This window comes from Amyelois transitella, chromosome 19 (assembly GCF_032362555.1).
Source record: "Amyelois transitella isolate CPQ chromosome 19, ilAmyTran1.1, whole genome shotgun sequence".
Taxonomy (NCBI): Eukaryota; Metazoa; Arthropoda; class Insecta; order Lepidoptera; family Pyralidae; genus Amyelois; species Amyelois transitella.
This window is the reverse complement of record NC_083522.1, coordinates 1,376,179-1,402,402: the sequence shown is the minus strand read 5'-3', so window position 1 is coordinate 1,402,402 and position 26,224 is coordinate 1,376,179. Positions and strand designations below refer to the sequence as shown.

Genomic DNA, 26,224 nt, shown 5'->3' with positions numbered 1-26,224 from the left:
TAAAAGGATGTTTATAGATTTAATGATCTCCTAATAAAAATGTATGTATGTCTGTTTGTAAAATAAATTCTATAAATATCTTATCTTACAGATAAATATTTATGCCAAAAATTAAAAGTCAAAAATGTTTTGTCTACGGTATACAATTTGAATCATACTGACCAATTGCAGTGAAGTACGATGTAAGTAACAGCCAATCATAGCAAATCTCCGGTTTTTTAAACGAATGAAAAACTATATCCCTAGTTTTCATAAATGATTCGCTGGTTTGATAGCAAGTGATATTGACAATGACAATTACCTATGACATAAAACATGACATGACAGCAGACAATGACCAAAACACATCATCTTTCATATTCATCCGTCTGTTTCTTCTTCTTCATTTCAATCTTTTCAGCTGATTTCAGAGGCAGATTGTTTTGGTTGTTTGGTTATTAATCCTTATGTTGTGAATCAATATAACTTTGCCGTAATAGTTACCAAAAAATGTCTGAGAAAAGACGAAGCAGCGCTGAAAACAACGAAGATGCCCTAGAAGACGATGGTTGGATTGGACCAATGCCTTCAGAGGCCACAAATCCAAAACCTAAAAAGCGGAAAGGTATAAATGAATTTTATAACTTTGGCTCACTATTCTGCTTGAGATTGTTTTGCTTTTCATCATATAGGTAATAATAAAAAAAAACTGGCTCATATCCTCTTTTTATCGTACACACATGAAACAAGAAGGTACAACAGTTTTACTAAGTTGGAAGTAAAGCTTTTTTCCAAGAAAACAATTAAAATATTTATGATGTTAAACTTACTACATATAATTGCATAAATTTCTTCCTCCCTTTACCTTTTTAAACAAATATTTGTTTATTACAACAATTTCAGTGTTGGAGTTTGAATCTATGTACATAGAGAATCTTCCGTCATCAGAAACATACGAGCACAGTTATATGCACCGGGATGTGGTCACTCACATTGCTGTCACCAAAACCGATTTTGTTATCACTGCTAGTCAAGATGGACATCTTAAGTTTTGGAAGAAACAGGTGAAACTCTTTTAAATACTTTTAGATATCAATTCATGGTGCTGCTCATTCAAGAAACTTGATGCGTAACCAATGATCTAACAAAGGTAAGGTTTACCTGCTAAGGTTGCGTTGGTCAGATGAGAGTTACTTCATGTAAAAATCTGATTCACCCAATCTATAATCCCTTGCCAAAGGCATACCCCGGGCCTGACTAATCTCTTGTTACACATCCGTAGTAGCCTGAATGAGCAGGGTTCCTCTCAAAGTTTTCCCTCAGTAAGAGCATCGGGTAGTATTCATACTAATGTACAAAACATCAAAAATAGTCATTGGTACATGGCTGAGGTGCGAATTGAATTCGTAACCTGCACCTCTATGCACATCACAAATTTTAACAGGACCTTACTGATTTAATCACCGACACCCTTCAACATTTTGTCAAACTGTATCCTGTAAATGTGGAACTCCTAACGCATGACAGTCATAAATGCTCCAAGCTCCACTTTTAAAATCATCTGGACAAACATTTGAAAACACAAATGCAGTGATATACACGCGTCAGCTATAAGTTGTTCAAGAAAATAATTATGAAATAATTATGATTTCAGGATGAAGGCATAGAGTTTGTGAAACACTTCCGCTGCCACCTGGCTCCGATCAGCGATATCTCTGTCAACAGCACCGGCACGCTGTTGTGTACCGCCTCGCCAGAGAAAACCGTCAAGGTGTTTGATGTGGTGAACTTTGGTGAGTGTTGTGTTTATTATTGCACTAGCTGCGCCCTGGGGAAACGCTCACGTATGAGTTTTTGGGATATAGAATAAAATTAATAAATAAATATATACGGGACAAATTACACGGATCGAGTTTGCCTCGAAGTAAGTTCGAAACTTGTGTTACGAGATACTAACTCAACAATACCTTTATTTAATAATAAATACTTATATAGATAAACATCCAAGATCCCGTAAACTCTTCAGAAAAAAAGTTCTTTTTTCATCATGCCCTGGCCGGGATTAGAACCCGGCACCTCCGGTGCCACAGACAAGCATACAACCGCTGCGCCACAAAGGCCATCAAAATAAAAGTTATATGTTATTCCATGTTATATCCTACCAGTATACAAAAATTCATGAGAATCCGTTTACAAATACACATCCCTACAGATTTTCACATTTATAATATTGATAAGATAATATGACAGAGTAAAACTTGAACTACGTACATACATATAATCACGTCTATATCCCTTGCGGGGTAGACAGAACCAATACAGACAGAATCTTGTAAAGACTGATAGGTCATGTTCAGCTATTTGGCTTGATGATAGAATTAAGATTCAAATAGTGACTGGTTGCTAGCTCATCACCTAAAAGATGAATCCCAAGTTTACAAGCCTAACCATTAGTCGCCTTTTACGACATCCATGGGGAAAAGATGGAGTGGCTTTATTCTTTTTTCTTATTGGTGCCGGGAACCATACGGCATTATTCAATATTGATATTAATTAAAGTAAAATTTGATTATTTGGAATGAATTTGTTTCAGACATGATCAATATGATCTCAATAGAGTTTGAACCTCACTGTACAGAATGGGTTCATTCAGCCGGAGACCCTATCTCTGCATTGGCCGTGTAAGTACAATACATGCACTCATATTTTCTAATCACATTGTCATCATCATCTTGATGATACATACATACATATAATCACGTTTTTATCCCTTGCGGGGTAGACAGAGCCAACAGTCTTGAAAAGACCGATAGGCCACGTTCAGCCGTTTGTCATAATGATAGTGTTAAGATCCAAATAGTGGCAGGTTGCCTAAAAGAAGAATCCCAAGTTTATAAGCCTATCCCTTAGTGGTGTTTCACGACATCTATGGAAACGAGATGGAGTAATTCTTTTGCTTTTTATTGATGCCGGGAACCAGAAGGCACCAATTTTCTTGATGGTATTATATTATAAATTGAAAAAAAAAATAAAATATATATTTATAAATACTTATGACATGTGAATAACAAACATATATATCCACCTGTCATTTCCTCATTGCAGGTCAGAGAGGAACAGCAACAAAATCCACATATTCGACGGCACACAAGTCTCAGGCACTCCGATGCATACATTCGAGATGTTACATCAAAGCACCGTAGCTACAATTAAATACAACCAGGTCTACGAAACCGCTGTGTCTGTGGACAAGGCCGGTATCGTCGAATACTGGACTGGGCCAAAACACGAGTACAAGTTCCCTAAAGTGGTCAAGTTCGATTCGAAACTTGACACGGATCTGTTTGATTTTGTAAAGAACAAGACGTATCCAAGCGCGTTGGCTTTCTCGCCCGATGGGTTGAAAATGGCGTCTATAAGCTTAGATAGAAAGGTTAGTACTGAAACAGTTGAGCGTTATTCCTAATCACCTTGTTATCATCATCTTGATGAGACATACATACATACATATAATCACGTCTTTATCCCTTGCGGGGTATTCAGAGCCAACAGTCTTGAAAAGACTGATAGGCCACGTTCAGCTATTTGTCGTTATTTCTTAAGCGAAAATTTTTATTGTTCCAGCAGACTAAGGCATAGGCTCAACTTGAGATTCCTCTTTTAGGCGATGGGCTAGCAACCTGTCACTATTTGAATCTCAATTCTAGCACTAAGCCAAACAGCTGAGCGTGACCTATCAGTCTTTTCAAGACTGGTGGCTCTGTCTACCCCGCTAGGGATATGGACGTGATCATATGTATGTATGTATGTTCCAGCAAACATTTTGAGAAATGTTTTATTGAACGGCCTCTGTGGCGCAACGGTAGTACGCTTGTCTTTGACACCGGAGCTCCCGGGTTCGAATCCCGGCCAGGGCATGATGAGAAACGAACTTTTTCTGATTGACCTGTGTCTTGGATGTTTATCTATATAAGTATTTATTATAAAATATAGTATCGTTGAGTTAGTATCTCGTAACACAAGTCTCGAACTTACTTCGAGGCTAACTCAATCTGTGTAATTTGTCCCGTATATATGTATATGTATTTTAATTCATACATCAATACCTTTATAGTTATTGAGAGTTATGAATGTGGATGAAGCGAAGGAAATATGCAGAGATCGTGGCAAGTGGAAAGAGGTAGTCTCTGCCTACCCCTCCGGGAAAGAGGCGTGATTTTATGTATGTATCAATACCTTAGGTGCGTGTATTCCACTTCCTGACCGGGAAGCTCCACAAGGTGCTGGACGAGAGCCTGCAGCGGTTCCAGGAGCTGCAGCATCAGACGCAACAGCTGCCCAACATGGAATTCGGTAGGAGGTAACATTGTAAACCCTGTGTTTTGAAACTCAGTTCTTATCCCCTAAGATGCTTATTAAAAATGAATAGGACCACTCCATCTCTGTCCCATGGATGTCGTAAAAGGCGACTAAGGGGTAGGCTCATAAATTTGGGATTCTTCTTTTAGGCGATGGGCTAGCAACCTGTCACCATTTGAATCTTAATTCTATCTTAAAGCCTAAATAGCTGAACGTGGCCTATCAGTCTTTACAAGACTGTAAGCTCTGTCTACCCCGCAAGGGATATAGACGTGATTATATGTATGTATGTAATGTAAGATTCTTATTCACATAAGAGAGGCACCTACACGCTAAATTTCAAATTTGTAGATTCAGCCGTCTGGGCTGTGAGTTGTCATGTCAGTCAGTCAATGTACTCTTTTTAACCGATTTCAAAAATGCAAGTTCTCAATTCGGTTGTATTTTTATTTTGTTATATATGTTACCGCATATCTCCGGTATTTGTAATATGATTTGAAAAATTATTCATAATGTATGTATTTTGCATTAAAAAAATGTGTATAGTGTCCGATTGGTATCATAGAAATTTGGTTAAGGTCCGCTCATAAATGTGGAAGATATTTCAGGGAACATTAACACAATAAGCTCCGTTATTTTTTTTTTATATGTATTTCACAGCATATTTCTAGTATTTTTAAGTTGATATGAAACATTCTTTTTGCATTTCAAAATTGATGTTACCTACATTAGTTTACCTAGGTATCAGCCGACTAATCGCCTAGATACGACGTATTGTTACTTTAATTTTGAATTATTTTTAGCGTTTTAGTGTCTAATTTTTTTTTACATTTAGTTTCGCATATTATATCTTGCGATATAAAACTACGAATTCTGCGTTCAATGTCTTCCCTGTTATTTAATTCTGCTTACCTTCCCGTCTATATTGTAAAGGTCAATTAAGGGAAAGGCTAATAAACTTGGGATTCTTCTTTTTTCGGCGATGGACTAGCGACCTGTCACTATTTGAATCTCTATCCTATCAGAAAGCTATAAATTTGAACATGACCTTTCAGTATTTCCAAGAATTTTGGCCCTGTCTACCCCGTTAGGGATAAAGACGTGACGCTATGTACGTATGTAGATCCTGACACATCTATTTATTAATTTCAGAATGGCGGCAGAGCGTGACCTCGATAAATCCGATTTCGTCCATCTGGCCAACATTTTGTTCGACGCTAGCGGCCATTTTGTTGTGTACGCCACCATGTTGGGGGTCAAAGTGGTCAACCTGGTCACGAACCGGTGTGTGGCGATGATAGGGAAGCCGGAGAACCTGAGGCCGCTGCATTTGGCATTGTTTCAGGTCGGTTTTGGTCAGTTGTTATTACAGATATAGACTATGTTAATGTTAAACTTTCGTGTTGTATAAAATAAAGTACATTGAGTGCCGTGTGGTTCTTGGGATTAATACAAAAAAGAATAGGACCACTCCATCTCTTTCTTATGGATGTCGTAAAAGGCGACTAAGGGATAGGCTTACAAATTTGGGATTCTTTTCTAGGCGATGGGCTAGCAACCTGTCACAATTTGAATCTCAATTATATCATTAAGCCAAATAGCTGAACGTGGCCATTCAGTCTTTTCAAGACTGTTGGCTCTGTCTACCCCGCAAGGAACATAGACGTGACCTACATACATATGGTCACGTCTATATCCCTTGCGGGGTAAACAGAGCCAACAGTCTTATGTATGTTTCAGATATAGACTACGTTGATGTTTCCAAATAAAATATTTTTCATTTTCAACTTTCGCGTTGCATAAAACAAAGTACGTTACGAGCGCGTTTAACACTTGTAGTATATACAAATTAGTCGTTAAGCCATACAGCTGAACATGACCTTTCAGTCTTCCGAAGACTGTTGGCTCTGTCTACCCCGCAAAGGATATACACATGTGATTATATGTTACGTTGACAAATAATCCAACAGGGTCGCACCAACCAACCAAACGTGGCTTCCACCCTCGAGATGGAGGGCTCTGAGAACCCCGCCCTCCTCAACGTGAAGACCGACCCCACACTCTTCTGCACCGCGTACAAGAAGAACCGCTTCTACCTGTTCTCCAGGAGGAGTCCTGATGACATCAAGAGTCCCGACGCCGACAGGGATATATTCAATGAGAAGCCGTCCAAGGAAGACATTATATCGGCGACGGAAGGCCAAGGTTAGTAATTTTATTAACAAATTTTTTTTTTTTTTTACGCGCGAAAAACTATCGCTGTCCCGTTTTCGCGTTGTAATCAAAAAGCGAGACGGCGATAGTTTTTCGCGATTAAAAATGGTGGTGCCGCGCGTGCCTCTATGGAGAGAAACTTTAAAATGTTTCATTCATTCCTTATCTTTTCTTTCAATACGGGTTTTAGTCTTCTATAAGGCATATTGCTATTTTATTACGATATCCATGATGTGGTTCTATTCTTAAGTGCTGGGAACCATACGATATATCTTATATATAAAATTCTCGTGTCACAATGTTTGTCTCCGTACTCCTCCGAAACGGCTTGACCGATTCTCATGAAATTTTGTGAGCATATTGATTAGGTCTATTTTTCATACCCCTTGGTGATAAGGGGTGTCTACCCTCAACATTTTTGTTTTATCTAGTAATAATATGGCAAAACAGCGTTTGCCGGGACAGCTAGTATATATATATAAAATGCATGCGTACATACATATATAGATAGATTCCTGTCTATATCACTTGCGGGTAGATAGAGCCAACAGTCTTCAAAAGACTGAAAGACCACGTTCAGCTGCATGGCTTGATGATGGAATTGAGATTCAAATAGTGACAGGTTGTTAGCACATCGCCTTCAATAAGAATCCCAAGTTAAGACTATTTCTTAGTCGCTTTTACGACATTCATGGGAAATAGATGAGAGTGGTGCTATTCTTTAGTGCCGGAAACTACACGGCACACGGATAATAAAGCTACTTTATTTAATAATAACGAAGTTACTAATTACAGTTTAATTGACATAATAATATCATAATTTTATTTAGAGTAAATTAATCTGACTTGTTCATCTGTTTGGCTTATTGATAGAATTGAGATTCAAATATTGAAAGATTGCTAGCCTGTCCCTTAAAAGAAGAATCCCAAGTTTCTCAGCTTATCCCTTAGTCGCCTTTTACGAAAGCGACGGAGAAGTCATATTCTTTAAAAGTGCCTTATGTGTAATTTTACAATATTTGCATGCCATAATTAATTGCTGATCAGGAGGAAATATTTTTTATGCTACAGCTTTTGTAAACCCTTATCAAAAGCAAATACAGATTCTATTCTATTCTAAGGATGCATACACAAAAGAATCCTAATCTATCGGTTTCAATATCCTTCTTTGGTCTTGTCTCGACAATTTGTTATAAAAAAAAAAAAAAAAATAATAAAAAAAAATATTTCTTCAACAATATTTGTGTTTACAAACATGGGTGAGGACTGCCTTTTATAAAAATAATGCTTGTGCCAGACAGACCTGCTCTTTCAATAACTTACATAACACATAATATTACAATACATGTTTTTTAATGTAGACAATGTGCATTCGTCCACGATTTAGATTTAAGAGATCTATATTTGTAAATTGACGTCCTATGAAAATGCTGCAGTGTAGTTTGTTCCGCCGCTTCTTCTACACATGCGCTTTGGAAGCGGTAGTAGTTATAATTAGATTTAAGTTATGTGACGTCAATAAGTGATACCTTGTATCCAATTTTGAAAATAAATCTATTCTATTCTAATAGTTTAATAAAGTTATAAATCTTAAAATTAAATATAATAAAATATGATATTTAGTGAATTAGTACTTTCGTTTCACTATAATTAAGACCTTTAAACCGAGAGGATACTTTTCTTTTAACTTCCCGTAAACGCAGAGGGTAAATGTCAAGATTTTGATGTTCATATAGCAAACAATGTTCCTTGGTCCCGTGTGTAAGTCATACAAAATGTGTACATTGTTACAGGCGTTCAACGTATTTACGAGCAAGCGATCCTGCACACTTCTCTCGGAGACATCCATGTGCGCATCTTCGGCAAAGACGTGCCGAAAACCGCCGAGAACTTCTGCGTACACGCAAGAAACGGATATTATAACGGTCACATATTCCATAGAGTTATAAAGGGGTTTATGGTGCAGACTGGAGATCCTACAGGTAAAGATTAATATTAAAAAGACACACACATTCGTTCGCACACACAGATTTTTATTTGATGTTTATATGACAACTCTGATATTTGATACTTATATTATAAAGCTGAAGAGTTTGTTTGTTTGAATCTCAGGAAGTACTGGTTCGAATTGAATAATTCTTTTTGCGTTGAATAGACCATTTATCGAGGAAGGCTATAGGCTAACATCACGCTGCAACTATGAGGAGCCAAGAAATAATGGAATATGTGAAAAAAACGGGGAAAATTATTCATCCTTGAGGGCTTCAATGATGCCCATAATAACTATTCCACGCGGACAAATTCGCGGGCACAGCTAATTTGATATAAAGTATATATATATTTAGGTATGTAGGTGAGTGAAAGAGAAACGATGTTGTTAGTTAGAAGTCGTATATTGCACTTAGTGTAATATGTATGTCAAATTAAAGTGAACGCGCATTCAAGCGTTTGGTAGACAGATTTTATAAATAAGTAATCAATGTGGGGTTTGCCCATAAAGGAAGCGATATTGTCAAGATAACAGTGACGGGTGTAGAGAATTTGCATAAATGGATAGGCTTGTGTTTTTTGCTGACTTATCGATAGTCGACCATTTACACTGCAATATCGATAGGCCTATCGATAGCTCAGTTTGGTACAAATAGCATATAAAACTACAATACTGTCGATATTTCTATCGATCCTATTGCTTTTACTCAACAATCGATAGTGGATTATCTATCGGCAACACTAGTCTGTGTGGTTCTAGTGGAGAAAATGTATAAAAAATTGTCGTCTTTGAAAAGCAACCTGACTAAGCAAATATAAGAAGAGTGTGAATGAGAATGCCTAGATAAAAATATATAAATATTAAATAAGCCAAAATATTTTACTTCCCGTCCCTTCAATAAACTATTGGCCAAAATAGTGTGGCGACTTCACTAAACGTCACACGCCATCGGCCAATCACAGCGACAATGCGACGCGCTCAGCCAATAGCAGCGAAGTGTCTATGGCAACCTATCAGATTTCACAGATTGCAGCATAAACACAACTTCCGCATAATACCTAGCCTGGCTGAAGATATTAGAATAGAATTATATTATTATTGTCCCATTAGGGCACAAGTTTATACTTAATATTAGTTACTTACACCCATTTGATTCTCCGACTTGTATCGGATAGGCAGCGGCACGGGCGGCGAGAGCATCTGGGGCGGGGAGTTCGCGGACGAGTTCCGCGCGCAGCTGAAGCACGACCGGCCCTACACGCTGAGCATGGCCAACGCCGGCCCAAACACCAACGGCAGCCAGTTCTTCATCACGCTGGCACCCACGGTAATTACTATCACCGTTATAACTTGTATTAGTTTATTTTGTTACTAATGTTCAATAGAGCGTCGGTGGTCGAATCGGTAAGGTGCCCGCTTAAAATGAAAGAAAGGCACAGGTTCGAATCCCACCTCGGCCATGTACCAATGACCATTTATAAAAGTTATTTACATTAGTTTGAATACTGACCGATGCTCTTACGATGAGGGAAAACATCGTGAGGAAACCTGCACATTCAGGAAATTGGATGTATATCCATGATCGATCCATTACGGGTTAGGTTTACCTGCAAAGGTTGCGGAGGTCAGATGGGAGTCGCTTCGTGTAAAAACCTGACTCACCCAATCCAAGATCCATGGTCAAAGGCACACCCCGGGCTCCTCTCCAGAGCGGTGAGGATGCAACCGGGACTAAAGCCAAGAGGAAGACTCATTTAAAGCGGGCCTTACCGAATCGACCACCAACGTTCTTGTAAAATGTTTTCTATTATTGACGTGACAACATCTTATAATTCGATTGAGCCGGCGGCACGCACGACAAAACATGACTCATGCGGCGTTACCTCGCTCTGAGGCCATATAAGGCTTGAAGTGCAAGCGAGAGCGCGGAACGAGCGACAAAGAGGCACAATCGGCCTTCGCGTTCGACATCCGTCTCTCCTATTTGATTGAGCGTTGCGTCTGCGTGGACAGATGCTATACTATAGTACATTTACAAGTTTCGGTCGAGTATCAAGTGCAGTGAAAAGTGGATGTGGTGTATCAGGTATTTTCTTAAGACGTTGTCACGTTCAACTATCGTCAGTAAACCGAATTTTTAATAAACAACCGATTTTTTAACAAATCACGTGTCTTTCCAGCCGTGGTTAGACAATAAGCACACGGTGTTCGGGCGAGTGACCCGCGGCATGGAGGTGGTGCAGAACATCGGCAGCGTGAAGACGAACCCCAAGACTGACAAACCTTACGACGATATACGGATAGTGTCCATTACCGTCAAGTGAAGTGTTTATATATAAGTAGTATTGTTAAGGATATCATTAAATTTGTAATAAGATTTGGATACTTTCTTTTATTGCGTGAACGAATGTGACTGCGTATATAGGTCTAAACAAAACAGACACAATATATTGTCAGTGCCGAACTCCTCTAAGGGTAATTACTCTGTTGTGGATAAGAATCTTCACCAATGATAACGTAAATGTCGACTTATCTTTATTGTTCTCCACAATTATTGAAGATTACCTTAGTTAATATGTTGTAGGTACTATATTATAAACTAGCTGTGCCTGCGACTTCGTCCGCGTGCAATAGTTAATTCGGGCATCATTGAAGCCCTCAAGGATGAATAATTTTCCCTGTTTTATTACATTTTCCATTGTTTCTTTGCTCCTTATAGTTGCAGCGTGATGTTATATAGCCTAAAGCCTTCCTCGTATTATAAATGAGTAAGATTGTGAGATACTCCCCACTTAAAAGTCTGATAGGTACAAAGTTTTAACATAATGACGGCGTATAAAATAGTATTATCATAAAATGCTTTTATACTGCACATTTATCCTATATTTCAATACTGGAGGTGTTGCAATAGAAGATCTATATAAATATTTTACTGGTTGCGAAAGGTATGCCGAAGGTCCGTGCAACCCAGTTCAATGTTTGCAAGGAATCAATACAATAAACCACACAAACTAGTGAAATCAATTTTATTCATTTAAATCGCTAACAATTTCGCTCTTACACAAGGTTACATATTATGTACAGACAGTAAATCTAGTCGCTAAGACATACGTGGTACGCCTGAACCTGTTATTGTACTCAGGTAAACTAAAACATTCTTAGGACGAAAACTGAACGAAAATACACCTTAGACTAAAGCAAATAAAATTCCGCGCATTCACAAGAGGCACAATAAACATATTATAGCTACTCAAAACTTCTGAGATGACTCGATTATATCTAAAAAATAACCTAAATTTGCTTGTTCATACACATAGCTTACCTTAAAATAAAAAGCCTTCAAAACTAATATTAATTAATAGACAATCAATTAAAATAACATCCCGTTCGTGCCTGTCACTAATACGCATCCTTTTGCAACTTGTGCTTAGTAGCTTGTGACTTAGTTACTACAAACAACATTGGTTGGAAAGAATGGTGACCAGCCACCGTAAAAATACACGAGTATCATCGTGTATTGCTGTCCTGTTTGACGTCATAATAAAAAGTGAAACAGTGATAATTTATCGCGCGATAAAAACGGCGTCGCGCGTGCTACGGGGACTTGTTTGCCCCGCGGATCCCAAGCTAGCGGTAACTGAGATACACTATTGATAAATGACTCCTGTACTTTTCAATACTGTTGTTTAAAAACATATATGATAAGATTCAGTGTGACTATTCACTAATGTAGCAGTGCACAAAAGTTGAATCAAAATTAAACTCTATGGTATACGATGCGTAGAAGATTTTTTATATAAAAAATTGATACTGCAAATTTCGAATGTCAACTTTTTAGTATTTACTCAATTTTTTGCACCTAAAGTATAATTTTTGGTCAACGTATTGAGTTACACACACTTTCCGACCAAAGTTATTTGCACTAGTGACGTCAAACGCCACAAATCGCCATAATAACAAAGCGCTAAGCCACTAAGCATAAAGAACAAAACAAAAACTATCCCAATACGATCTAAGATCGACGCATAGTGTTCGGGCGTTATCACACGGCACAAATGCAAAACACAACGTAAATACAAAAACAAGCTTCGCCGTGTGAATAAGCCTTTATATTAAAAATCATGTCATAGAAAGCAGAAATGTCGAAAATATAACTATTTGGATTACATTTGCTGAAGATGTGTACATAATGTACGAATTACGTTGAGGTTTATTCAATTCACAGCGAAGATATTGTTGAATAAAATTAATCGCCACGTAAAAGGTTAAAAACTAACTTAAGATTGTGATTTACCGGCGTCTAAAAACCTAATTTTAAGTAATATACATTGTTTAAAGATCAGTTTCAATTAATTAACCGTAATTTTCATGCAATTTTTTTTCGGATTAATTCTCGCGATCTACAATATAATAGAAAACTAAGGAACTGTTTCATATGATGAGAAACCTTACAGTCTTTTCACAAACTTGATTTGGCAAACAAATTGCACAATATACCTACAAAGAAAATATATACGAGTAATTATTTACACGGATAATTTTTCCCTTTTATGATCAATGGTACATCTAAGTTCTATGTTAAACTAGACTATATTCAGACTGATAATATTATATAAATATTAATAGACCAAATCATGCCTCTAACCTCATAATAATTATAAATATACATAAAATACATATTGCTTATAAAACTATTGATAAAATATTTTTCGTCCACTTGATACATATCGATGAGTGTGATCACTATATTTTAAGGATAACGTGCATTCAGGAGCGTTTACAAATCCGCTTTTTATTTGTGATCCCACCACTGCCCCCAAAAATTGGGACTACGGGTAATTTTTTTCCTCATAGCTCACAAGTATTGCAGCGGGACAAATGGCGTCATTCTGAATGAATAATATAAAAATAAAACTGGTATATCACTCAAACTTTTCATACAACATGTGACTTCAATTTATTGAAATAAATAGTCTTAAGCACTCTATGCTAAGGCATGGATTGGAGTTTAACAATATACAGCTGATAAAAACAGGCAAAACCTTAGATAGGTAAAATGTTTATCAACAATAATATTTACCAAAAAAATAAAAATATTTTACTGTTATAGTAGGAGTACCCAATAATTATTTTAGGGATGATTATGACCTTCGTCTCCCATTTCACAACTTATAGGCGCGATTGGTCCAATTCAACTTATTATCAGAGGGAAGATAAGTCAATACCCGTGTAGCTCAATTCGCTATTTTATGGTGATGCGTTATTTAAGATTACTAATAAAGTACAAGCAACTGAGGGGTTAATGCGAGTTTTAATCGATCAAACGCGTCGAGCAAGTAAACGCGAATTTGTGTGTGATTCGATTAGCGCCACCTAGTGGTAACGCGATGGCACTAATGCAATTCCATACAAATTCGTGATTACTTGCTCAAAACGTTTGATCAAGTAAAATTCGCACTAACCTCTCTAGACTGATTTACACGAAATTCGGCACAGGTATAGAATAGACCATCACGAGTAACATAGATTCCTTTTTTTTTTTGGAATTATCCACGGGGCGAAACCCGTGCAAAAGCTAGCTTTACATATAATTTCCAAAATATTTAACAATCGCACCTGATTGTCCTTACTAGATAGGATATAGGTACAAGAAAAATGCGTGACCCATTGTCATAAAAGGTAGCATATATTTTATTGAAAACTACTCACAGATTTCAAGGACGTATAAAGTTTTAAAACTAATGTATGGGCCGATCTAACTAGTTTACTGTGTGGCAGTGGATTTGCAGTTAGGATTATTAGTCGTATTGTATATAATATGACATAATATATTGAAAGTAGATATTGAAACCAACGATGTTTTTCCAAATCAATAAGAAACAAAATTCTACTGTTAAAATTGTATTATATATTATGAAAACGTGTGTTGAAGAATATAAAATTCCAGTGTGTCAAAGAAGTGTATAAAAGAGGGGTTTACAAAAACAAAAGATATACTCTAACATTGCCTTAAGTTTACATAATCATGCAAAAGGTACTTTTGAATTAAGTAAAAATATTTCTGGCACAATTTTGTTATCTTAAAATATTTATACTCAATTACAAAAAATCTCATACAATACGTTCATAATGTGCTTGTTACTCTATTTAGTGGGTTCCGATACAAATTGTTAGCACAAGAGATATAATTATCTCCATTTTTTTCTTTTATATCTTTCTTAGCACGACTGTTTCTATTGACTTTCATTTTATAATAATTTTGACAAAAAACTTTTCCACGTTAGAAAATTTTTCGACGAAGTTTCGTATATTCGCCATCGAGCGACCAACGGAAGTAACGCATTTACAAGTTACCCTTCCTCCGACGACGCCCGGTCTCGTTTCTCGTGTGATCGAGCACACGCTTAGAAAATGGCCAGGAAACCTGAAATTAAACATAAAACATGTTATTTCAAAAGGTGCACTTGTGGTCACTTTCTAGGTATGGTTTGGTCATATGGAGATTTCGTGAGAGGGAATTTGTTGTTCTAGTTGTAACAGCAGGCACAGCCACTAGAACCCCAAGCGAGCTCACCTCTAGCCGGGCAGGTGGTCGGCCTCCTGCTCGCTGCCGCACGGTCTCCACCAGCACACAGCCACTAGAACCCCAAGCGAGCTCACCACTAGCCGGGCAGGTGGTCGGCCTCCTGCTCGCTGCCGCACGGTCTCCACCAGCACACAGCCACTAGAACCCCAAGCGAGCTCACCACTAGCCGGGCAGGTGGTCGGCCTCCTGCTCGCTGCCGCACGGTCTCCACCAGCACACAGCCACTAGAACCCCAAGCGAGCTCACCTCTAGCCGGGCAGGTGGTCGGCCTCCTGCTCGCTGCCGCACGGTCTCCACCAGCACACAGCCACTAGAACCCCAAGCGAGCTCACCACTAGCCGGGCAGGTGGTCCGCCTCCTGCTCGCTGCCGCACGGTCTCCACCAGCACACAGCCACTAGAACCCCAAGCGAGCTCACCACTAGCCGGGCAGGTGGTCGGCCTCCTGCTCGCTGCCGCACGGTCTCCACCAGCACACAGCCACTAGAACCCCAAGCGAGCTCACCACTAGCCGGGCAGGTGGTCGGCCTCCTGCTCGCTGCCGCACGGTCTCCACCAGCACACAGCCACTAGAACCCCAAGCGAGCTCACCACTAGCCGGGCAGGTGGTCGGCCTCCTGCTCGCTGCCGCACGGTCTCCACCAGCACACAGCCACTAGAACCCCAAGCGAGCTCACCACTAGCCGGGCAGGTGGTCGGCCTCCTGCTCGCTGCCGCACGGTCTCCACCAGCACACAGCCACTAGAACCCCAAGCGAGCTCACCACTAGCCGGGCAGGTGGTCGGCCTCCTGCTCGCTGCCGCACGGTCTCCACCAGCACACAGCCACTAGAACCCCAAGCGAGCTCACCACTAGCCGGGCAGGTGGTCGGCCTCCTGCTCGCTGCCGCACGGTCTCCACCAGCACACAGCCACTAGAACCCCAAGCGAGCTCACCACTAGCCGGGCAGGTGGTCGGCCTCCTGCTCGCTGCCGCACGGTCTCCACCAGCACACAGCCACTAGAACCCCAAGCGAGCTCACCACTAGCCGGGCAGGTGGTCGGCCTCCTGCTCGCTGCCGCACGGTCTCCACCAGCACACAGCCACTAGAACCCCAAGCGAGCTCACCACTAGCCGGGCAGGTGGTCGGCCTCCTGCTCGCTGCCGCACGGTCTCCACCAGCACACAGCCACTAGAACCCCAAGCGAGCTCACCACTAGCCGGGCAGGTGGTCGGCCTCCTGCTCGCTGCCGCACGGTCTCCACCAGCACACAGCCACTAGAACCCCAAGCGAGCTCACCACTAGCCGGGCAGGTGGTCGGCCTCCTGCTCGCTGCCGCACGGTCTCCACCAGCACACAGCCACTAGAACCCCAAGCGAGCTCACCACTAGCCGGGCAGGTGGTCGGCCTCCTGCTCGCTGCCGCACGGTCTCCACCAGCACACAGCCACTAGAACCCCAAGCGAGCTCACCACTAGCCGGGCAGGTGGTCGGCCTCCTGCTCGCTGCCGCACGGTCTCCACCAGCACACAGCCACTAGAACCCCAAGCGAGCTCACCACTAGCCGGGCAGGTGGTCGGCCTCCTGCTCGCTGCCGCACGGTCTCCACCAGCACACAGCCACTAGAACCCCAAGCGAGCTCACCACTAGCCGGGCAGGTGGTCGGCCTCCTGCTCGCGCTGCCGCACGGCCACGGCGGTCTCCACCAGCAGGTACAGACACTTGAACTTGTCGCGCTCGCCCTCCGCCGGCGCCGCGCTCGGCACCACCTGGGGACAACGGCACCAGTTATATACCTTGTCCACACATTTAGCGCAAATAAAGTTACTGATGCGATTGATTGTCTGTGTATGTGTTGTTGTGGGTGTGTGTGTGTGTGTACGTACCTGTATCCGGCCCCGCAGCGGGTGCGCGATCTGCGTCTGCCAGCCGCCCTCGGAAGCCTCCGACGTGCGCACCGTCACCACGGCCGCGGTTCTGAAAGAAGACCTGTTTGCGGTCACAATAATGCCTGTATAGAAAAATCCAGGGCACTGTCTCATCACTGCCCAGAGCACTCTGCCACCGACTCTCTTTTGGTGACATATCTACGTCAAAAGTCACAACAGCCAATCACGCGAACTGCCCATGGCTCTATCAACCTTCCAATTATACGAGTCTGATCATGGGAGGGATTCTGTATCAAAGCACCCTTCCACCGACTCTCTCTCTCTCAAGAACAAACGCCAAAAAGATGATTAAATGGTAAATTTTTAACCTAAACGGGAAGAAATGATTGCAGTTTAAACAACAACTTTTTTAATTTCATTAAAAGTTCACTTCAACCATCCAAAACATCAAAGATGAGAAAAAAGAGAAAAACAGCACCGACTTATGGTACATAGGATTTAGGTACTTATATTATGAATAAAAATAAAATGGTTTGGCTATGTTTAAAAAAATATCAAAAGTGAACGTTTAAAGATTATAAAGCTACTTCCTGATTTGACATTAGACATGATTAGTCATTTAATTTCGATATCTCAACACGCAAGATATGTTTTAAAATATTTATATTTGTTTTTTTACTTTTAAAAGTTAACAGCCAGTGAAATCAGGAAATGGCCCAAGGCTAAAGTCCACATGACCGGAGCATCGCGAGGATTCAACAACACGCCGAAATAAAGCAACAAAATAGCAAGACTTGTCAAATTTCTCTGATACTTCAACCGTCAGAAATGCCATACAACTACAACCGCGTACACGAGCCGCGGCCATGTGAACCGAGCCGGTCATGTGGACGCAGCCTTACCCGGCGGCCGCGGCGGGCGCGTCCTCCGGGCCGTAGCGCACGACGGAGTTCCAGTGGGGGGCGCCGTACTTGACGTCCTCCTCGCTGACGTCGTTGGAGGAGTAGCCCTCCTCGCCGTCGCCGAGCTCGTCGCCGTCGCTGCGGTACACCAGCAGCCCGTCGCTGTACTCCTGCTCGCCGGTGCGGTCTTGCTCGTTCTGCAAGTCGTTGGAATATGTTATTCCACAACCAAAAAAAAAAAAACAGAAAACGACCACTCCATCTCCCATGGGTCTTTCCCATGGATGACATTTGGGATTTTTATTTTGGGCGATGAGCTAGCAACCTGTCACTATTTCAATCTCAATTATATCACTAAGCCAAACAGCTGAACGCGGCCTTTCAGTCTTTTTCAAGACTGTAGGTTCTGTCTACCCCGTAAGGGATATAGACGTGATTATATTTATGTATGCCGCCCAAGGACAGGACGTCTCCCGTCCGACCCATTGCCCGGGGCGTCGCCCGCGAACAAAATATCACTGTCATATTCACCCTATGCTATCTAAATAGCGGGAAATTCCTCCTATGACCAGCTCTCCAGCGTACTCACAATTTCCCCCTCGACCCCGTCCCAGGACACGACGACCCCGGAGCCGCTGCCCGAGGCGCCGCCCGGCTGCTTGCGGCCGCGCCGCGAGATGGTGTAGTGCAGCGGGTCGTGGCCCTCGCGCCTTATCATCTCGGGCAGGATGCGCCGGCGCGCGTTTATGAACCAGTTGCATACCTGAAAATTGTTCGTGTGTTATCGAAAATCGATCAAGGTACCTGGGAATTAACACACTAGTGTAAAGTTATTAATTATTTTAAATTTATCACAATATTTTTTAAACTAGACAATGTACATTCGTTCACGGATTTGTACATTTACATACATAGGTACATTCATTTAGTCACGTAAATATCCCTTGCGGGATAGACAGAGCCGACAGTCTTAAAAAAAATTGAAAGGCCCCGTTCAGCTATATTGGAAGAAAATTTGGTGTAAATTGACGTCCGGTGAATATGATGAAGTGTAGTTTCCGCCGCTTCTTGCACACTTGGGCTGTGAAAGCAGTCTTACTCGTATAACCATCTCATGAGAACTTCATCAAGTGTTCAGTCTTAGTCAAGTAGTCGCGGCGTCAGCGCACATCGTGAAGCGGAAATCGTCATTACTAGAAATATATAGATTCTGCTTAGGTACCCCTCAGGAAAGTCGGCTTGATTATGAATAACTTACTTGCAACACAGTAAGATTGGCCTCGTGGCTGAGCGTCAGTTTCTCTGCATCACTCGGGTAGGCGTTGTATCTGTGGTCGTATAGCCACCTCTTGAGGATCTTCACCGAGGTCTTGGGCAGGTTGCCGCGGCGTTTGCGCACGGCTATGATGCCGGGCGGGGGGGTCGCGTGTACCCCATGCAGGATCTGGCGCGCCAGCCGCGAGCGGTCGGCTTCCCCGTCCGTGCCGCTCTCGTTGTCGTCCGTCGATGACGTCGACGGAAAACGTTCGCGGCCTGTCGACGAAGGATAAATGGATCTTACTATACTATATGTAGGTATATTGTCTGTGGCGAGGATGAATGAAAGCAGGTTGACTAAGCAGATATACAAGGAGAGTGTGGAGGGAAAGGTCGGAGTGGGAAGACCTAGACGAACGTATCTTGATCAAATTAAGGACGTCCTGGTAAAGGGTCAGGTCAAAAGTACCCGAAACCGCCGAGCTTGCATGAAGAGAGTTATGAATGTGGATGAAGCGAAGGAAGTATGCAGAGATCGTGGCAAGTGGAATGAGGTAGTCTCTGCCTACCCCTCCGGGAAAGAGGAGTGATTTTATGTATGTATACTACTACTATGGGCTATCATAGTGTAGATTCGTACTGTTAGGGAAAAGATCGTGAGGAAACCTGCACATTCAGGCAACCTGGATGTGTAACCATTATCGATCCAATACGGGTAAGGTTCCTTTGCAAAGGTTGCGGAGGTCAGATGGTAGTCGCTTTGTGAAAAAACCTGACTCAGTCAATCCAGGATTCAAGGTCAGAGCCATACCCAGGCTCCTCTCCAGAGTGGTGAGGATGCAACCGGAACAAAAAGCCAGGAGGAAGAAGTATAGTTTCTTCTTCACTTGGGCTTTTGGAAGCGGTAGTAAGTATATGTATTTGTTTAGAAATCAAAAAGTAATATCCCATTTTGAAACTGAATCTAGCGGCTCGCTTTGGCTACAGTGTCACAATCAGAAACCCATGACCCAAGGGTGATAACTGCGGAAAAGCGGCAAGCCGAAATAAGGACATTACATCAATAATATAATTAAAAATATCGGGGCGCATCTGAATGTAATAAAAAAATCGATATCGATCATATTTATGTCATGAACTTTGATCACGAAAAAACAGCTATGTATGTAAGGAACAAAATAAATTCCAAATATCGTTTCGCAAACATATCACCGCGCGGACGTTTAGGTACATTATGTAAACAACACCATTAGGGTGTGTGCACACAAAGGTGGTTGATCGAAATTGTCCCATATAATATTTACAGAGATATATACTTCTGTATAGTTTTCTAAGCCCGTGTTCTCCGGCTAAAGATGAGAATCAAACTTTTCGCTTCTTTGCAGAAATATAAACGTATGGACCTACGTACGTACCTGGCAGAATAAACGCTTTGATTCATTTCGAAAGTATAGTCCTATAAACTTGGGATTCTTCTTGTAAACGATTGGCTAGCAACCTGTCACTAATTGATTCCATCTCAATTCCATCATTAACCCATACAACTGAACGTGACATTTCAGTCTTTTTAAGACTGTAAGCTCTGTCTACTCCGCGAGGGATATAATATCTTTATGTTGTTTATTAAATGAATATTTTGAGACCCGATTTATATCAATGATTAACTTTGAAACTACATACTGAAATTAATTACGCGATAATTTTTACTTAGCTAAAGCAACGATTGATCGGCTAGTAAGTAATAACTTACAATTTAATATTAAGTGTGCAGTGTGTCCAACGCTTTACGTTGATTTTGAATGACATGCGTCTACAGTATAATCGGGTCACGCATGTTTACTGTGAAAAGCTGATTTTAACGTCGTTCAAAGTTTTTATAATTAATATCCATACCTGGACTGTTACTGAATTTCAATCCCAAAATTCACACTTCTTTACCTAGGTAGGTACTTAAAAAAAGGAATTGCAGATGTTTGTTTGGGAAAGAATTCAAATGTATTTTTCCTTCGTTTTTTCTATAATTTTATAGTACGCAAAATCCACTGGACTGAATTACTTGGTATGAAGGTACCATACATATCGGGGTAACATATAAGATACATTACATCCCGTTAAAATTTTATATTTCCGAAGAATAATAAAAAAACTGATCTGGACTCGACAATTGTACTTTCTACAGATAAAGCGAAAAGCGACCTACACGCGGGCGGGATACAACTAGTAAAAAATAAGACGTAACCTCTGCCTACCTCTCCGAGAAAGAGGCGTGATATTATGAATGTCTAATACAAGTAATTCTATTGCATTCATTGCACCAATTTGCATTGCATTTTTACGATGCATCATACACTAAGATGTATGCATATGCATTCCTACTCGGCAGGGTTCTGCGCCATCGATCGGGGTGAATGACCAGCGCCTGACGCAATCCAAGGGCAAGCTTATTTACTATCTAGGACTGGTATAAGTGATGCCCTATATAACAGCTACGATCCTTAAGAAGTTCCTTGAAAAACATGAATAATATCGTTTAAGCAATGGGATAGCAACCTATCACTATTTGATCTCGATTCCATAATTAAGCCATACGAGTACATCTGATCGTGGCCTTTCAGTATTTTCAAGATTTGGTGGATCCCTGGCACTCCTGGGTCTGTCTCGGCCCGAGGGAAGACGCAACTGGGACAATCGGGATTAACACGAAAAGGGTGGGGACTGGGGATTCACATAAAAATTTATCTACCTAGATAAAGTTATAGCTATACTAATATTATAAAGCTGAAGAGTTTGTTTGTTTGAACGCGCTAATCTCAGGAACTACTGGTCCAAATTGAAAATTTCCGTCGAATAGATCATTTATTGAGGAAGGCTTTAGGCTATATAACATAACGCTGCAACTATGAGGAGGAAAGAAATAATGAAAAATGTGAAAAAAACGGGGATAATATTTAACCCTTGAGGGCTTCAAAGATGCCCAAAACAACTATTCCACGCGGACGAAGTCGCGGGCACAGCTAGGATGGAATATATAATATGGAAATTATGATTACGAAAATAGTTAGAATGGTTTCAGTTCATCAACTCAGCAACATCGTTGGCACTCCGAAGTATTCTCGTATTACACAATGCAACCTGCAGGAAGTGTTACAAAACAATAATATTTTTAAGCGGTGTATTGTTCTTGGTTCATGTGATACCTGATCCTATAGAAATATAAATAACTGTGTACAGTCAGCCGCATGTAAAAATTGACAGGGTAACTTAGGCGCTTTGAACTCTATGTCACGGTAATAGAATCGAGTTTCTAGTGATTTCTGATAGGTTGGGTTGATATACTGTTGACTGTACTGTGTTTTCAGCCGCGGTTTAGTTCGTGTGTAATTTATATCCTAGGTGTCTTATTCTGATGTACCCTATCTCTAGGTTTATATTACGTTGCATTCAAATATGTTAAGTATTTTTTTTTAATCCTACTAATATTATAAATGCGAAAGTTTGTAAGTACCTATATCAGTATGGATGATTGTTACTCTTTCACGCAAAAACAACTGAACCGATTACGATGAAATTTAGTATGTAGGTAGCTGAAGAGCCAGAATAACATATAGGCTACTTTTTATCCCGGAGTTCCCGCGGGATTGATAGGGTTTCCATGCGGACGAAGTCGCGGGCGGCCCCTAGTACGACATAAGTCATCATCATCATAAGTCAACGAACAAGAAAATGGTAGAGTTTTTGGGGAACAGATGTCTGGCCATCAGCCAGGCAGAAGTGGCAGGCCGAAAAGATCATGGCTGGATATCACAATAGATGATAATGGGAGCCAATGGACTGAAATCCGAGAACGCTGAAGACCGGACCAATAGAGAGAAATGTCACGAATGCGGACCCCGGGCCCCAAAACACTTCTGTGGAGGGTGCAACCAGGACATAAGTACTTACATCAATAAAAGTTTAAAATAAAAGGCCGTGTGGTTCCCGGCACCAATAAAAATAAAGAATAGGACAACTCCATCTCGTTCCCATGGATGTCGTAAAAGACGAAAGGATAGGATAAACTTGGGATTCTTCTTTTAGGCGACGGGCTAGCAACCTGTCACTATTTGAATCTCAATTCAATCATTAAGCCAAATAGCTCAATGTGGCCGATAGGCCTAAAAGACTGATAAGTCTTTTCAAGACTGTTTGCTCTGTCTAACCCGCAAGGGATATAGACGTGATAATGTGTATGTATAAAAGGTTAAAGGCGCACCCGCCTGGGGTGATATATTGATATACCCAGGCCCAAAAGGATGTAACCGACAATAACGCCCGAAGTCAGGGGCATATGTATGTATATCAATAAATTACATCCACCCTTTAAGTAAGTACATTACGTCGTCGACAAACACTATCAATCATGTGTGAGACGATTCGAGATGACGTATCATTTTTGGCCAGGCAAGGATCTAGTGGTTACGTTACTGAAGAATAGATTGGCATAGATGGATTGACCAAAAATTGCTTAAAACTCACGTTTGTCATATGGAAACCTCCCTTTAATAATAACTTTCTGTTTTGTAATTTTATTTATTATGAAATGTAATATACAGGTTAATATTCAGTAAAAAATTTAAGCGTCTACCTATTACCTTTATTAATATTGAGCAAAAACATAACACAAAAACTATGTATTTATTGTATTTAATATTTTTTAAGCATTTGTTGTCATAGTACCATAATTTGCATTCATTTCAGCTTTTTCGAAATAGCTATGAGATAGAGCCTGGTGACAGACAGACAAATAGCGAAGGCTTAGTAATAGGGTCACGTTTTTTCCTTTTAGCTATGGATCCCTAAAAATAAGTATTTGTAATCAATGCCTGTACATATATATATATATATTTCATCTATCCCTTATGGGATGGAAAGAATCAGAAGTTTTTAAAAATGGAGCAACCTTCAGGTTTATTTCCTGGAATTGAGATCCAGATAGTGACAGGTTGATAGACCTAACTATCTTTAAATAAGAATCCCAAGTTTATTATCAACCAACCTTAATGTAATTCCACACATCCATAGTTTTAAGAGTATTGAGAAGATATTGTATGCAAGCAAAGTTTCAAGCAGATGCTAGCTCCAAATAGTAAAAAGATTCAAATTTAAATTAGTTTCAAAACTTAAAAAAAATTAATTTGTGAAAAAACATCTCATTACATTCTAATTAAATAAAATTTAAAAAGCCTTGACATAATTAATATAGCAAAAAATAACAATTGGAAGAAATTTGAGGATCTAACTTGAGGTGTCAGTTTGTGAAAAAGTATTGGCGAAGCCATCCTAACAATACAATTAAAAAGAATGTGTTATTTCTGTGAACCTGTAAAGCAAAAAACCTTTTTGAGTAATCTGGGAATTATTATTTTATAGAGATAGATCAAGTTTTCTGGCTGCTTCAAGCCTTCGTACATTAAACTTCTATCTAAATGTGGAATCTTGTGTCTGCCTGTAAAGTATTAGGTAGTAGTATATTTTATTTAATACATAGATGACATTTATGAATGGCTATTTCATTTTAGCTTGTGTACCATTTTTGCATATTTATTTTTCTATCAGCAATATCAGGCTTTATCAACCAAATATCAACAAAGCGACGGTGGCTCCCCCTAGCGCAGCGCGTGATTAAACTATTGCGACGGCGTGACGGCGGCGGCCATTTTGTGAACTTTTCAATAAAATAGTGTCATGTCATTTCACTGTCATTACGACATTTTACAAAAGTCAAATGGAATACAAAAACAACAACAAATAATATAATGAGGTCAGGAAAAATGGGTGCTTACATTTACCTACTCCTAAATATGAATAGAATCATCCATCAATCCTCCGCAAAGGATGATTTCTGATCTGTTCTACCCATATAAATTTGAAAATATCCACGTGCCCTACATATTTCTCGCTGAAGAAATAATTATGAAACCTCTTTTTGGCATCAAATTGAACCTTGCTACATTCGGTCGACAAAAATTGCTCGACATGATCAAAATAGAACAAGCTATAAAATGTGGCGTTGTGCCTACATATAGGTTGGCGCCATTTTACTTTCGAGAACATGGGTTCAAAGCGTGACGTAACAGTCCTAAATATTCAAGTAAACGAATTTACATCGATATATATTGTCAGAAAATCAATTAAAAACGGAAAATAATAATAAAATAGGCGTTGTTATTGTATTGATGTCACCTTGACACATCACGTCATTTTGACACACCATGGCGGAAACGTGGCGTCGTTTTTAACCGGCTCTCTTACCTCCAGGCGACATTGATTGCTGTCTATTTGATACTCGTCCGTCTCTAATGATATCCCTGGTCAATTCTCTAACGTCTCGGCGTTGTTGGAATGCAGCCATGCCAGGCCGGTCGCGTTGTTCTTCTGCTATACCGGCCGTAGGTGGTAACATCGTCACTCAATCCATGCGAATTCCGATTTCCGCACACAGGCGCTCATTAACACAATACTTTTTAACTCAATAATATAAAATAAACAATAGTCAATCAATTGATATAACAAAATAATATTGTTTTCGACACGAACAGCACAGCAAACCGAACAGACCGTGCGCGACTGACGTACGGGGGACGGCGGGAACGTGATGCTACAGCGCCGTCGCACATCTGTCTTCGTCACTCTCCTATAAAATCATATATCTGTCTCTTTTGCACGGAAACGCTTTGATGACAGATAGGAAGTAAAAATGTCAAAACAAAGCGTGGGCTGTGTTCAAATGTCAAACGGCCCTAAATCAAAATACGGTTAAGAAAATAAAAAATTAAAGAATGTAATAAAAGTCAATAAAACTCTGAATGAAAATTGGGAATTATCTTAGTTTATCAACTTGCTTTCGCGACTTCACTCCGGAGTTAATTGTATTTTTAGCCTACCTCTATTCTTAAAATATATGGAGAATACCTATACTCTGTCTACGATTTGCGCGAACCACGTGATGATTTGAAGTAGGTAGGGTAATTGCGCTGGTTTGGCGTCCAGTTCTACTTTTCGTCCATTTCACTTTTAAACGCATATAAAAA

The 26,224-nt window shown here is 40.4% G+C and overlaps 2 protein-coding genes across 5 annotated transcripts; one reads left to right on the top strand and one right to left on the bottom strand.

Moving 5' to 3' along the window:
- The first annotated feature begins 325 nt into the window (after positions 1-325).
- On the top strand, positions 326-10,913 carry LOC106140232 (peptidylprolyl isomerase domain and WD repeat-containing protein 1). Its single transcript, XM_060949706.1, has 11 exons — positions 326-604; positions 883-1,043; positions 1,634-1,772; positions 2,573-2,660; positions 3,085-3,412; positions 4,221-4,339; positions 5,491-5,683; positions 6,309-6,543; positions 8,346-8,534; positions 9,718-9,869; positions 10,723-10,913. Exons 1-11 carry the CDS (start codon positions 490-492, stop codon positions 10,864-10,866), a joined length of 1,863 nt encoding a protein of 620 aa, XP_060805689.1. The 5' UTR covers positions 326-489; the 3' UTR covers positions 10,867-10,913.
- A 640-nt stretch (positions 10,914-11,553) lies between these two features.
- LOC106140233 (homeobox protein TGIF2) lies at positions 11,554-25,796 on the bottom strand. Of its 4 annotated transcripts, none has more exons than XM_060949521.1 (7): positions 25,446-25,796; positions 19,156-19,430; positions 18,487-18,660; positions 17,898-18,094; positions 16,993-17,095; positions 16,751-16,875; positions 11,554-14,966 (listed from the first exon to the last, which is right to left on the bottom strand). In XM_060949521.1, the coding sequence occupies exons 1-6, from the start codon at positions 25,594-25,596 to the stop codon at positions 16,753-16,755; spliced, it is 1,023 nt and encodes a 340-aa protein (XP_060805504.1). In that variant the 5' UTR covers positions 25,597-25,796; the 3' UTR covers positions 11,554-14,966; positions 16,751-16,752. The 4 variants fall into 4 exon arrangements, with proteins under 4 accessions (XP_060805504.1, XP_060805505.1, XP_060805507.1 ...); XM_060949522.1 differs by having other exon boundaries at positions 16,993-17,083; XM_060949524.1 differs by having other exon boundaries at positions 16,993-17,083; positions 17,967-18,094.
- Positions 25,797-26,224: the final 428 nt, after the last annotated feature.

Bases quoted from the DNA above. Each gene is read 5' to 3' on its own strand.
- LOC106140232 (XM_060949706.1), top strand. From the start codon at position 490: ATGTCTGAGAAAAGACGAAGCAGCGCTGAAAACAACGAAGATGCCCTA. The intron at 3,413-4,220 runs GTTAGTACTGAA...TCAATACCTTAG, and splicing joins CTATAAGCTTAGATAGAAAG to GTGCGTGTATTCCACTTCCT. The intron at 4,340-5,490 runs GTAACATTGTAA...TATTAATTTCAG, and splicing joins AACATGGAATTCGGTAGGAG to AATGGCGGCAGAGCGTGACC.
- LOC106140233 (XM_060949521.1), bottom strand. From the start codon at position 25,596: ATGTTACCACCTACGGCCGGTATAGCAGAAGAACAACGCGACCGGCCT. The intron at 18,095-18,486 runs GTGAGTACGCTG...AACGACTTGCAG, and splicing joins ACGGGGTCGAGGGGGAAATT to AACGAGCAAGACCGCACCGG. The intron at 17,096-17,897 runs GTAAGGCTGCGT...GACCGCAAACAG, and splicing joins GCGCCCGCCGCGGCCGCCGG to GTCTTCTTTCAGAACCGCGG.